The sequence below is a fragment of the Hippopotamus amphibius genome, chromosome 2 (assembly GCF_030028045.1).
Source record: "Hippopotamus amphibius kiboko isolate mHipAmp2 chromosome 2, mHipAmp2.hap2, whole genome shotgun sequence".
NCBI classification, from domain to species: domain Eukaryota; kingdom Metazoa; phylum Chordata; class Mammalia; order Artiodactyla; family Hippopotamidae; genus Hippopotamus; species Hippopotamus amphibius.
Genome location: NC_080187.1, coordinates 68,726,455 through 68,741,933, shown reverse-complemented (window position 1 = coordinate 68,741,933; position 15,479 = coordinate 68,726,455). Strand labels below are relative to the sequence as shown.

Here is a 15,479-nt window from a genome sequence, read left to right as displayed (position 1 = left end):
ATAAACAAAAGAGAGCTATATCATGTTCAAGGCTAAGAAGACCATCTTGTTAAGATATCAATTCTCCCCAAAATGATCTACAGAATCAAGGCAATCCCAATCAAGATACCAGCGGGCTGCTGTGTAGAAATTGTCAGACTGATGCTAAATTCATATGGAAATGCAAAGAACCTAAAATAGGCCCAAAGAAAAAAGGCTGGCAGACCAACACTACCTAATCTTGAGACTCATTAGAAAAAAGAAAAAGGTTGGCAGACCAACACTATCTAATCTTGAGACTCATTATAAAGCTACAATTACTCAGGCAGTGAGGTACAGGCACTAAGATAGACATGTTGATCAACGGAACAACACAGAGTATATATAAGAATAGACCTGCACATACACAAATAACTGATTTTTGATAAAAATACAATGGAAATTCAGTGGAGAAAGGACAGTCTTTCTAAAAATGGTGCTAAACAATCAGATATCCATATGCAAAAAAAAAAAAACTATCTATACCTTGCACCACATATAAAAATTAACTCAGAAAGGAGCATAGACCTAAATATAAAATCTAAAACTATAAAAACTTCTAGAAGAAACATAAAAGAAAACATTGGTAATATGGGTTACACAAATATTTCTTAGCTACAACTCTAAAAGCATAATGCATAAAAGAACAAATAAATGGAAATCATATAAATTTGAAACTTCTGATCTTAAAAGATACTGCAAAGAATATGAAAAGATAAGACTGGAAGAAAACGTTTGCAATTTGAATACCTAATAAAGCACTTGTATCCATAATAGGTTAAAAAAAACTTCTAAAACTCAACTATTAATAAGCACTACAATTTCAAAGATTGGAAGATTTGATAAACTATTTCACCAAGGAAGTTATGCTACAAGATACCTCACCAAACAAATGCATGAAAAGATGCTCAACATTATCAGCCATTAGGGAAACGCAAACTAAAATCACAAGATACCAATACCCTCCTATTAGAATGGCTACAATTTTAAAAGAATGATCATAAGAATTTAAAAATTTAAAAAGAATGACCAGGGATTTCCCTAGTGGTGCAGTGGTTAAGAATCCACCTGCCCTAAGAACAGGAACAAGACAAGGGTGTCCACTCTCACCACTGTTATTCAACATAGTTTTGGAAGTGTTAGCCACAGCAATCAGAGAAGAAAAAGAAATTAAAGGAATCCAAATTGGAAAAGAAGAAGTAAAATTGTCACTCTTTGCAGATGACATGATACTATATATAGAAAACCCTAAAGACTCGACCAGAAAACTGCTAGCACTCATTGATGAGTTTAGTAAAGTAGCAGGATACAAAATTAATGCACAGAAATCTCTTGCATTCCTATACACTAACAACGGAAGAGCAGAAAGAGAAATTAAGGAAACTCTCCCATTCTCCATTGCAACAAAAAGAATAAAATACCTAGGAATAAACCTGCCTAAGGAGGCAAAAGATCTGTATGCAGAAAACTTTAAGACATTGATGAAAGAAATCAAAGATGACATAAACAGATGGAGGGATATACCATGTTCCTGGATTGGAAGAATCAACATTGTGAAAATGACTGTACTACCCAAAGCAATTTACAGATTTAATGCAATCCCGATCAGATTACCAATGGCATTTTTCACAGAACTAGAGCAAGAAATCTTACGATTTGTATGGAAATGCAAAAGACCCCGAATAGCCAAAGCAATCTTGAGAAGGAAAAATGGAGTTGGTGGAATCAGGCTTCCTGACTTCAAACTATACTACAAGGCCATAGTGATCAAGACAGTATGGTACTGGCACAAAAATAGAAAGGAAGATCAATGGAACAGAATAGAGAACTCAGAAGTAAGCCCAAACACATATGGGCACCTTATCTTTGACAAAGGAGGCACGAGTATACAATGGAAAAAAGACAGCCTCTTCAATAAGTGGTGCTGGGAAAATTGGACAGCAACATGTAAAAGAATGAAATTAGAACACTTCCTAACACCATACACAAAAATAAACTCCAAATGGATTAAAGACCTACATATAAGGCCAGACACTATCAAACTCCTAGAGGAAAACATAGGCAGAACACTCTTTGACATCCATCAAAGCAACATCCTTTTTGACCCACCTCCTAGAATCATGGAAATAAAATCAAGAATAAACGAATGGGACCTCATGAAACTTAAAAGCTTTTGCACAGCAAAAGAAACCATAAACAAGACTAAAAGGCAACCCTCAGAATGGGAAAAAATAATTGCCTATGAAACAACGGACAAAGGATTAACCTCCAAAATATACAAGCAGCTCATGCAGCTTCATACCAAAAAAGCAAATAACCCAATCCACAAATGGGCAGAAGACCTAAATAGACATTTCTCCAAAGAAGACATACAGATGGCCAACAAACACATGAAAAGATGCTCAACATCACTCATCATCAGAGAAATGCAAGTCAAAGCCACAATGAGGTATCACCTCACACCAATCAGAATGGCCATCATCACAAAGTCAGGAAACAACAAATGTTGGAGAGGGTGTGGAGAAAAGGGAACTCTCCTGCACTGTTGGTGGGACTGTAAGTTGGTACAGCCACTATGGAAAACAATTTGGAGGTTCCTTAAAAAACTACAAATAGAACTACCATATGATCCAGTAATCCCACTCCTGGGCATATACCCAAAGAAAACCATAATCCCAAAAGAAACTTGTACCATAATGTTTATTGCAGCACTCTTTACAATAGCCAGGACATGGAAGCAACCGAAATGCCCATCAACAAATGAATGGATACAGAAGATGTGGCATATATGTACAATGGAATATTACTCAGCTATAAAAAGGGATGAGATGGAGCTATATGTAATGAGGTGGATAGAACTACAATCTGTCATACAGAGTGAAGTAAGTCAGAAAGAGAAAGACAAATATTGTATGCTAACTCACATATACGGAATCTAAAAATGGTACCGATGAACTCAGTGACAAGAACAGGGAAGCAGATACAGGGAATGGACTGGAGAACTCGAGGTATGGGAGGGGGCGGGGGGTGAAGGGGAAACTGAGAAGAAGCGGGAGAGTAGTACAGACATATATATACTACCAACTGTAAAATAGTCAGTGGGAAGTTGTTGTATAACAAAGGGAGTCCAACTCGAGGATGGAAGATGGCTTAGAGGACTGGGGCAGGGAGGGTGGGGGGGAATCGAGGGGGGGGCGTCAAGGAAGGGAGGGAATATGGGGATATGTGTATAAAAACAGTTGATTGAACCTGGTGTACCCCCAAAAAAAATAAAATAAAATAAAAAATCCAAAAGGAAAAAAAAAAAAAAAAAAAAAGAATTCACCTGCCAATGCAGGGGACACAGGTTCAACCCCTGGTCCGGGAAGATTCCACATGCAGCAGAGCAACCAAGCCCTTGCGCCACAAGTACTGAGCCCGCACACTGCAACTACTGAAGCTCGTGCACCTAGAGCCCACGCTCTGCAACAAGAGAAGCTACCATAATGAGAAGCCTGAGCACAGCAACAAAGTGTAGTCCCCACTCTCCACAACTAGAGAAAGCCCACGTCCAACAACAAAGACCCAACGCAGCCAAAAAATAAATAAAATAAAATTTTAAAAATTCTTAAAAAGAATGACCATAATGAGTGTTGGTGAGACTGTATAAGAACTAGAACTTTCATACACTGCTGGAGGGACTATAAGATGATATTAATGTCTTTGTAAAACAGATTGCTGGCAGTTTCCTGAAAAGAAACACAGACCTACCATATGCTTCAGCCATTCCACTCCTAGGTATTTAGCCAAGAGAAAATAAAGCATAAGTCCATAATTAGTACAAAAATGTTCACAACAGCTTTATTTCTAACAACCCAAAACTGGAAACAACCCAAATGTCCAAAAGTTGAATGGATAAACAAATTGTGGTATATCAACAATGGAATACTACTTAGTAATCAAAAAAAAAAAGGTATGATTGCAAGAGATGATTCTCAAAAATAACTATGCTGAATAAAAGAAGGCATACCCACACCCCTACCTTCTACCCCCACCCCCACTCCCAAAAAAGACATACTGTATGGTCCCATTTATATAAAGTTCTAAAAAAGCCAATATGTCTGTAGTGACAGAAAGCAGGCAGATGCCTGGAGTGACGGATGGGATGGGAGAAAGACTACAAAAGGGCACCAGGAAACATTTGGGCATGACAAATATGTTCAGTATTTTGACTGAGAGGATGATTTCAGTTATACATAGGCCAAACTTACCAAACTGTACTCTCTATGTACAGCTTGTTGTACGATGATTATATCTCAAAAAAGCTATTTAAAAATTCATAGGTGACCTTAAGTACTGTTGGTGTAGTGGATACTGCAGAAACTAAACAAGAGTGGTTGGAGAGTGCGAAATGAGATGTAGATTGCATTTGTAGGCTATTTCAAATTTTTTGGCTTTTGAGGAGATCAGATAAATTGAGTAGTAACAGAAGAGCAGAGTCTAAATATTGGAAAGCCCAGATCATGTTTAAATCGTAAGGAATGCAGGAGTTAAAGATTCAATGCAGAACAATACTAATGATTAAAAGACCCTGAGAAGGAAAGAGAGAGGTGAAATCTAGAACACAGGTGACAGTATTAGTCTTCAACAAGAAAAGAGACACATTCTCTGTTGCAGTAAGTAACAGGAGGGTAAACACAGGAAAGGGGCGTATGCAAATTTTGTGTAAGAAATATGAGGATAATTAACTGTATTATCTCTATATCACAGAGAGGGTCATTGCTGCGGGTATGTATACGATACATCTGAGGATTTCAAAGGTTTGAAAGGTATAAAGAAAGTGTAAAACAGTCATTTAAAAAAATTGAGAAAATGAGCTTTATAGAGAACCACAGTGGTAAGATTGCTGATCAATAATGATCGAAAATTTTTAGCAATATCTTCCAAGTTAGTTCATCCTCCGACATTATTCAGCTGCTTAGTAAAGGTCTATCCAGGGAAAGAACTTTGTCAGGTATGTGTGATGAAAAAACACAAAGTGGGGTAAAAATATTTCAGGTATTTGCAAGAGTGTGATGATGAACAATGGACTGTACACTGGGTAAGAGAGGAAGAGGTGGTAGAAGTCAACAGCTCAGAGCTCTGGATAAGGCAGAACTCCCGCAGTACAGACACTTAAACAAGTGAGCTAGAAAGATAAAAGATTATTGTTGGAGAATGAAAAGTCTGAATTAGTACTCTGAAAGGACAGTTTTCCTGGTGATAACATTTAGGGCACAACCATGACGATGGAGAGTAGGAAGTAGAGAAAACTTCTGCTTCTTGTATTTTATAAAATTTTGATTATTTGTCTCACCACCCACTCACATGGTCTTTAAATCTGCCAATCTAATCCATCCTTGCCTAAACTCAGCAAATATCAATAGTCCACCCACCCCTCCATTTGCGAAAAAAGTAAGAAAGTCTCAAGGCAGCCCTGCCTCTTCAAGTCCATATCACACAATAAACACCTATTAATGAGGATTCTATTTATGTTTTCTAACTCTAGGAATCTCACAATTCAACACTTCACTACATACTGGCTAAACCACTATATTGCATTTGTTCAGGTGTTCTCATCAGGTTATAAGCTTTGTATAAAAAGAGAATAGGGCTCATTTCTTTAGAACATACTCAACACCCACTTTCTGCAAAGCACTGTATTAAGTGTTATCTTTATGTTTCTTTTCTACTCTCCCAGATTCAGTGCTGAGTTAGGCACATAAAAGTGTTTAACAGATATCTAGCAGTTAAGAAATAAATATAAAAGGGGCAAAAAATAAACAAACTAAAAAGAGCATCTATAGAAGCCTTTAAAGATAGAAAGTATATAATAAATTTTCTGTGGAAATTGATGTGCTTTTATCAAGTCTCACATAAGGAAAAAAATTCAGTGGCCAGGCACTATATAAATAAATGAATACAGCTGTGTTCCAGTAAAACTTTATTTACATACACTGAAATTTGAATTTCATATAATCTTCACATGTCAGGAAATATTATTCCTTTTATTTTTATTCCCAACCATTTAGAAATGTAAAAACCACTCTTAGCTCACAGGCCACACAAAAACAAGAGGTAGGCCAGATTTGACCCATGCATCATAGACTGCTGACTCCTGCTTTAACTGAAAAGTTAAACACTAATAAATATTAATAAAATAACATAAATATAACATGCTGTATTTAAACAAATTTTTTTAAAGTAAAAAGTTTCAAATAATCACTTCATGTATTATTTCTATAATTTATACATACTGGTATTTAAAATTACAGTACCTTTTCTCTGGTATCACTTTTAACTTGCTCATCTTGAATTACTTCATTTCACCATTGCAGATAATCTAAAAAGAAAAAACAAAAAGTTTAATGACATTAAACACACAATTCTGTTTTCTACACATTACATCATAAAAGCCATACACCTTAAAGTTTTTATTATGGATAACACAAGACTGGAAACCACAGGTGAATGTTTGAGTTTTATGTGCTTCTGGCAAGTCACTTTAATGTGCAATGTGTGACTATTAAATTACCCAAAATCATCCAGCAAAATGTTATCAAAAATCCTTGTGCTACAAAAACACAAAAACTTAACATAACACAATTTATGATATAGTGCCAAGATTTCTTTTGAGACAATTCAAATTATCCTTCCTCTTCTAATGTTCCACCTTGAAAATACTCAAACCAATCACAGTATCACGTAATTAGTGTATTGTCCACCATTCACACAACAGTCAAATACTGGTAAACATACATGATGATTTCAATATGAAAACACTATTAACAACAAATGGTTTAGAAAGAGCAAAAATCTTCTAAAACATCATCTCATTTAATATACTTATGCATATTTTCCTTCAATCAATACAGGGTTCATCTTTAGAAAGTGCACATTACACATTTAAAACCTTAAATCCTTTTTTTTTTTTTAAATAGAAGGGATCTAATACAGGAATTGGTTACACGGGTGTTGAAAAGCTAGCACGCTAAAGAGGAAACCTAGGGAGGCTCGAGGTAAACAGCTGCAGGAAGCAGTTACCACCCTGGGCTGGGAGTACAAGAAGGAGAAGGGGTTTAAAACCCTAAATCTCAATTCACGCAATTTTTATAATTTCAGATTTATTTTACAACTACTCACTCAAAGCAAACAAACAAACAAAAACCCTGGATATCTTTTAATTTTACATATCAATGCTTATTAATGAAGCAGAATTTTGTGGCATCACAAGAAATTTAAAAATTACTGCCAATTCAAGTTACATCCTTATGCAATATTTAGTAATGCCATATTTAAAGGAAAACAAACACACACAAAAAAAGACTTCAAATTGTTCAATATAATAGATTTAGAAGATAGAGATATTCTGGATGTTTTTCTTCAATAACAAAGAACATTAACAAAATAAACATGATTTTTTATTTTTATTAACTCAATTATAAAAAAGGAAATGTATTTAGGATTATGTACAAAAATTACATAGGCTGTTTTAAAGTAGATAAGAAATTTTTTAAATGCTAATTATTCTTTCTTTTAATTGACTTTTTTAATGACTACAAAGTCAAAGTAACTTTACCCAATTTCCAAATTAATTAAGGAGGGGAGAATCGTGTGTGTTGTGAAAACTGCTGTTGCTGCCATGAATAGAAGTTAATTAACCTACTTCTACTTGTTGAGCGGTATGACTTTCTCTAAAACTACATATAACACAAGCCCACCTCACCAGCTAAGGGGTCTCGTCTCTCCTGTCTCGGGTGCCCAGGGTAAAGGGAGCAGTAATGCTGACTTTGGAAGCATACTGAAGTGGGATGACGGGTCTCAAAGGGTCCCGGACATCAGCTGCAGCCTCCAACTCCACGTGGAGGGCTTCTATGAGAGACAGGCTGCTTATTACAGAGCTTGCAGAACATGAAGCTAATTTATAATACCTTGCACATGTAAAGTGCATTTTTCTGATCCAAACAAACTTCACTGCTTTCAGCAAACTGTAACTCCGGCCTCTCAAAGCGAAATGCTTGACCAGGACCACGGGTAAAATACGTCTAAGTTTACTGAGAGAACATTCGGTTGATGGCACCGGCTGGGCTCCCATGAGGACACGGAAGGATGTTGTTTGGGGATTAAACTTTGTTTCCTGATCCTCTGAATTCTGATGCTCCACTGAATACTGAAGCTGCAGAACATCATTTGCGGAACAAGGAGGACTTGGGGAATAAAGCTTAAAGACTACATGAAGCGTTATACCAGATGATAGGAGGAGAAGGCTGCAGGGCCCATAGATTGTGTGTTATAGGTAGGTCTCCAACTTAAGCCGAAAGGAAGCCCTCCTCCCCAGTCATCAAGCTCCCTCTCAGTCCCACTGGGTCATCCAAGTCCTGTGACCATGTTGTCCTGAGGAAGAACCTCTTCACAACTGCCCGTCATAGATGGAGAGTTCTACATAAATACAGCAAGAAAATGTGTCCCGAGTTCTAAAGACTTGCCTGCTTAATTAATGATCTTGTCACAAATCAGCTGTGTGTTAACAGTGCACAGTAGGACCATGTTCATTTGGTTAGTTGGCCTTGAAAACTGAAGACTGCATGGCACAGGGAGAAGATAATAGGCTAATGAATATCAGCCTCTCCCTCTCAAATTACCTCCCCTAATCTCCCCTTATACACTGCCAACTGCCTTACTGGAGCAAACAAGCTCCACAAGTGTAATGAAAAACTGGAGGGAAACTTTAACCTTAATGAAAAAAGCTTTATACACAGTTGCCCCCATTCCTAACGCTTTGATATTGGTGTGAACATTCCAAAATGTGGACTAAATAAATTACAAGGGGCTTATACTGTGAAATGTTTGGACTTTTTGTGATTTTCTCATTTAGTTGTTTGGTATGCCCTTATGTCCTACACATTAACATTTGTAACTTACAAATATGTCTGATAATTCAATGTGGCAATTTTCTGAGGCTAAGGTGTGAAAGGAGGGCCAGCAGACCATTCTGGTAAGGTTAGTAATGAAGAATTGTATCTTGCAAGTCATTTCACTAAATCAGTGCAACAAGAGACACACAAAAAAACACATCCTTGTAATGAAAACTACTTATCAATGGATTTATACAATGGAATATCCCATTCCATTTTGTGGAAAACAACGTTTCAAGTGCAGCAGTGGCTCCAGCAACATTCAAAAGACATAGCTGCAAATTATGGTCATTTGACACATTAAAGGTATTAATGGCATCTCAAAATAAGCATAATAAAGCTTTTGCTTAAAAAAATGACATATAATGAAAAGGCTGAGGTAGCAAGTTATATAGTAGCAGATCTTATTGACCAGAAAAAGGAAAGCCACCCCAGTTGCTGAGAACCTAATACAGCCAGAATGTAAAATTATGCCCAGTGACATGTTTATATGAGATGCCGTAAGAGAAATTTTTAACTTCTACAGTACAATAATAGTAAGGTAAGTCAATGTATTGACATGTCATGTGATGTTAAAGACCTATGTGAAAAACAAGTTTATGCAGGTTGATGAGCCAACAGAGTTCATCGTCTGTAATATTTGTAAGATTACATTATGTATTTACAGATTTTGTAAGACTTAAACAATGATATCAAGAAAACTTTTTTTGCTATAGAGTGCTGCCCCAAGTCAGCAAAGGACAGGATATTTCCATCTTGGAGGAACTATGTTGGCATCTGTGCTGAAAATGTCCCACCAATAGCTGGCTCCATGTGAAGATATGCCACTATTATTAAACTGCCCCACCCCCTCCCAAAAGAAAAACCTGACTTCTCAACACAGTGTTTAATTCACAGAGAAGTGCTAGTGTCAAAAGCTCTGGGAGATGAAATGAAAAAGTTCTGTTTGAAGCTACAAAAAATAATTAATTTTATTAAACAAAAACCTGTTTACTCAACAATGTTTAAAGAACTATGTGAAAACCTGGACAAAGAGCACATAAATCTCCTGCTCCATGCAGAAATCCAGGGGCTTAGCAGATGAAGAGTTCTCAACAGGGCATCCAAGCTGAATGGTGAACTGCAGGGGTACTTTCACAAACACAGCAGGCCAGCTTCTGCTAAATGCTTAGAGGATGAAGAATGGCTACTGAAACTAGCCAACTTAGCAAAGATGTGTTATCACATGAAACAAATGAACTACTCTGTGCAAGTAGTTATAGTTAGAGAAAGCATCTTGACTTCAAGTGACAAGTATAAGACAATGAGAAACCCTTTCTCTGAATCATCTATGCAGGCTGAGAACTTGACTTTGAGGAGGAAGAATTTTGTGCACTGCAGTCTGACTATAAACTCAAGATGAGACTTACTGATCTGCCCCTAAAAAGTGCTAGATTTCTATCAAAGAGTAGTGTCCTGAAAATCATAGGAGGGTAATGAATATTTTGCTGCCAGCTTTCAGTTTCTTATATATTATGGAATTTTTTGTTTAACAAGCATCAAGAGCAAGGAAGAAATCATCTCATGTCGGTTGAAAATGAAATCTGTGAATGGTTATTTAAAGTTCAACCAAAGAAAACAAAAACAAGTTTCATGTGAAAGAGATAAACTTCACTCTTTATTTTTAGCCTTAAAAACTAATAACTTTATTGTATAAAACCTTTTCATAAGATATCAAGTAATCAACACACATACATATAATCATTTGTAACTCCTATATTTGAGCCTCTTGATGTCAGTTAGGAAAAAAAAAGTTTGTTTTTTTCAAATTTTGGTATAAACTATAACAGGCTATATTTTCATTAATGTTACTTTGGCTTATGGTTTTTGGTAGCTTTTCTATCTGCACTGTCAATAATTTTCATGTTTGTAGTTAACTCTAGTGAAAATCAATTTACAGTGGTACTGGCAAAAAGATAGACAAAGAGACCAATGGAATAGAACTGAAAGTTTAGAAACAAATACATACATTTATGGCCAACTGATTGACAAGTGTGCCAATTCTATTCCATAATGAAAGAATAGTCTCTTCTATTGCTGGGACAACTGGATTTCCACATGCAAAAGAACTCCCACTCACACCATATATAAATATTAACTCAAAATGAATCAACGACCTAAAAATAAGTGCTAAAACTCTTAGAAGAAAACATGGGAGCAAATCTGTATCAGCTTGAATTTGGCAATGGATTCTTAGTTATGGCAACAAAAGCATTAGGAACAAAAAAAAAAAAGATAAACTGAACTTCAAAGTTAAAAACGTCTGTGCATCAAAGGACATTGTCAAGAAAGTGAAGACAACATACAGAATGAGAGAAAATATCTGCAAATCATACATCTGATAAGAGTTTAATATCCAGAATATATACAGAACACCTACAACTCAACAACAAAAAGAGAGTCCAATTTAAAAATGGGCAAAAAACCTGACTAGACATTTTCCCAAAGAAGATATACAAATGGCCAATAAGCACATGAAAAGATACTCAACACCATTAGTCATCAGGGAAATGCAAATTGAAATCACAATATTACTTTACACTAGGATGGCTAAAATAAAAAAAAAAGTAAATAATAAGTGTTCTCAAGAATCTGGATAAACTGAAACCCTCATACATTGCTGGTTGGAATGTAAAATGGTACAACCACTATGGAAAATAGTTTGGTGGTTCCTCAAAAAGAATTACTACGTGATCCAGCAATTCTACTCCTAGGTAAATACCCACAAGAACTGAAAACAGAGACACGAACAGATAATTGTACGTCAATGTACACAGCATTACTCACAACACCAAAACACAGGAACAGTCTAAGTGTCTACTGAAAGATGAGTGAACAAACAAAATGTGGTACATACACAGAATGAAATGTTATTTAGCCATTAAAAGGAATAAAGTTCTAACACATGGTATGATGTGAATGAACCTCGAAAGCATTATGCTAAGTGAAATAAGTCAGAAACAAAACAAATATTGTATATTTCCACTTACATAAAATATCTGTAACAGGCAAATTCATAGGGATATAAAGCAGATTAGGTTACCAAGGGCTGGTGGCAAGGGTAAACGAGGAGTCACTGCTTAACGGTTACACAGTGTCTATTTGGGGTGATGACAAATTTTGGAAATAGATAGTGGTGACTGTTGTATAACATTGTGAAAGTAATTAATGCTACTGAATTATAAGCTTAAAAATGATTAAAATAGCAAATTTTATGTTAAATATATTTTACCACAATAAAAAGATAATTTTTTTAAAAAATCAGCTTACAATATTTTTTAAACTAAGTCTACCAAGCCTACTTTTCAAAAAAAATTGAATCCCATTTTAGCTTAAGCCAGTTATTTAACAGAAATCTATTATTTTCACCATGTGTTTTTAAAAATCATAAAAAGTAAAGAGATTAGTTTCCAGAATGATAAGCTAAGTTTACCTGTTTATTTTTCAAGTAAGGTTGGTTAATGTCTTTTTTTTATTTGCTCTAAGAAAAATAAAACTACTCTTACACAAGCCATATACCACGAGCCATACTTTATTAATCTCTTGCATAGTAAAAATTTGTAAGACTCCTAGGCCTACTTGGATAAAGTAAAAAAGTACAGTGGGAAATTTAGGAAAAGGAAAACCTGGTTTTCCTATCTGCATTGCTAACTCACATAAGAGTTTATATCCTTTGTGGGGCTAGAGATTCATGCAAAAGAATAATTAGACTGCCAAAATAAATAGGTGCACAGAAAAATATCGTTGACTATCAAAAAAAGCATTAGCAATTATTACTCGAGTACTGTATTGTAAGGCCTAAAATTTCCAGTGCTGCTCCGACAGCTTTGAGCCTCTCAGGGCCCCAAAGGCCTAATGAGAGTTCTCCCACTCAGCACAGCCTCACCCAGCCAGGTTCACTATCAGCTGAACCAGTTGCACTCCACTCAGTCCTCAACCTAACTAGTTTCAGTTCCCTGCCAGCCCTCAGAATTATTCAAACTTATCACATCCTCCCACAGGGATGGAGAGTTGGGGGGAGTACTTCATCCTTTACACCATTTGGCTAGTTGAATCTACTCCCAAGTACCAGTCCCATAGGTTGTGAGTATATATAACCAAAAAACTGCTGTCAGTGTCATCTGATCAGGGCAGGTAGTAGCCATCTTGTACAATTTAGGACAAGAGATCTTCACTAATCAGGTGAAGGGAGGTGAATAGGAGGTGGTCAGAACAATTACTATATCTAAACTTTCTGTTTATACTAATATCACAGCTATAACTTGAGACCTGAAAATTATTTCATGGATCCTCCACAGTAAAAAAATTGAGGAAGGCTAGTTTAGTCTCTTGCAGGCAGGGCTGCTACAGACCAAAAGAGGTCCAGTGTGGTTCCAGACCTGATTAAGTATAGCAGGAGATTCCTGATCACCATGGTCTCCTGACCACAACATATTCCTGATTTTAAAACAGCAATAAAGATCTAGCGGCAATTTCACAATTAGACAGGAGGCCTCTTAACCAAAAAAGAACAATACCTCCTTGCATGTCTCACTTCTGTGCAGAGGTTTTGGAGGTTGTTCCTTTGAAGCTCAACCTAGAGTCTTTCTTTAGATGTCTAAACAATTCTGTAAACCACTTAATACCTGTGCCAGTTATTGATTTATTCCCCTTCTCTCCAAATTCACCCTTTTTGCCTATGCTGTAAAAACAGATTTACGCCCTTAAAATACTAATTTCTTTGCCAACTTGCATGATATTAAGCTTTGTCAATAGAGCACTGTAAAGACGCTGCAGGGGAAAAGGATTCTTTCCTGGTCTCAGCATGCTCGCTTGGCTGCAGCAGGCAAGGCTTCTCCAGGACCCACTCCAACATGGATGGATTCTCCAGCACCAGACTCCTGAAGCAAGTGCAGCTTCTCCAACAGGAGGTTAGGCAGTTTCATAGCAGAGTGCCTCTGGTGAGTCACCTGCCAGGAACAGCTTTTCCTGGCACCCAACAGGGCACATATCCAGCAAATTCTCCTAGTGCCACATCTTATCTACTTGACTTGAACGTGCCCTATCCAACAAAGTCTAGACCTCAGTGAACCCTGGGGTTAGTATAAAGTATAGCTTTATATCAGCTATACTTATACTCTTTAGTGTTATCTTGACTTCTTACTGGTAAATCTCTTATTGCTCCAATCCCCTGTTATAGTCACTAATTCTTTTTTTTAAATTTTTATTTACAATGTTGGTTACCTTCTGCTGTATGCAAAGTGCATCAATTATACATATAAATATATCCACTCTTTTTTACATTCTTTTCCCATATAGGTCATTACAGAGTACTGAGTGGAGTTCCCTGTGCTATACAGTAGGTCCTTATTAGTTATCTATTTTATAACATATTAGTGTGTATATGTCAATCTCAATCTCCCAATTTATCACTCCCCCTTGTACCCCCTGGTAACCATAATTTAGTATTCTACATCTGTCACTCTATTTCTGTTTTGTAAATAAGTTCATTTGTACCTTTTTTTAGATTCCACATATAAGCAACATCATATGATACATTTCTTTCTCTGTCTGTCTTACTTTACTTAGTATGATAATCTCTAGGTCCATCGATGTTGCTGCAAATTGCATTATTTTGTTCTTTTTTATGGCTAATATGCCATTACATATATGTACCACATCTTCTTTATCTAATTCTCTATTTATGGACATTCAGGTTGCTTCCATGTCCTGGCTATCATAAACAGTGCTGCAATGAACACTGGGTGCATGTATCTTTTTGGATTATGGTTTTCTCCAGATACATGCCCAGGAGTGGTATTGTTAGCTCACATGGTAGTTGTATTTTTAGTTTTTAAAGGAACCTGCGTACTGTTCTCCATACTGGTTCCACCAGTTTATATTCTCACACACAATGTAAGAAGGTTGCCTTTTCTCCACACCCCCTCCAGTCATCATTGTTTGTAGACTTTTTTTTTTAAGCTCTTTATTGGAATAAAATTGCTTTACACTCTTGTACCAGCTTATGAGGTACACCAAAGTGAATGAGCTGTATTTATACACATATCCCCAAATCCCCTTCCTCCCACGAATCCACCCCACCCTCACCGTCTGGCCCTCCAAGGCATCACCCATCATCCAGTTGGTCTCCCTTTGTTATACAAAAACCTCCCACTAGCTATCTATTTTACATTTGGTAGTATATATATGTCTATGCTACTCTCTCACTTCGTCCCAGCTTCCCCTTCGACCCCCGTCTCCTCAACCCTGTGTCCTCTAGTCCATTCTCTGCATCTGCATCCTTATTCTTGTCCTGTCACTGGGATAATCAGTAGCATATTTTTTTTTTTTTGATTCCGTATATATGAATTAGCATACAATATCTCTTTTTCTCTTTCTGGCTTACTTCACTCTGTATGATAGACTCAAAGTCTATCCACCTCATTACATATAGCTCCATTTCATTCTTTTTTATAGCTGAATTTTTACAATATTCCATTGTATATATAT

At 36.4% G+C, this 15,479-nt stretch overlaps 1 protein-coding gene and 1 pseudogene across 2 annotated transcripts in view; one reads left to right on the top strand and one right to left on the bottom strand.

The window, feature by feature from the left end:
- The window catches only part of AGTPBP1 (ATP/GTP binding carboxypeptidase 1), a 184,798-nt gene that overhangs the window by 145,979 nt on the left and 23,340 nt on the right, over positions 1–15,479 (bottom strand). For both annotated transcript variants that reach the window (XM_057722059.1, XM_057722060.1), the window contains exon 2: positions 6,315–6,379. In XM_057722059.1, the coding sequence (XP_057578042.1) occupies positions 6,315–6,346 (32 nt within the window). In that variant the 5' untranslated portion in view covers positions 6,347–6,379. The remainder of the gene's footprint in view (positions 1–6,314; positions 6,380–15,479) is intronic.
- LOC130844372 (NEDD8-conjugating enzyme UBE2F-like) lies at positions 7,721–8,290 on the top strand (annotated as a pseudogene).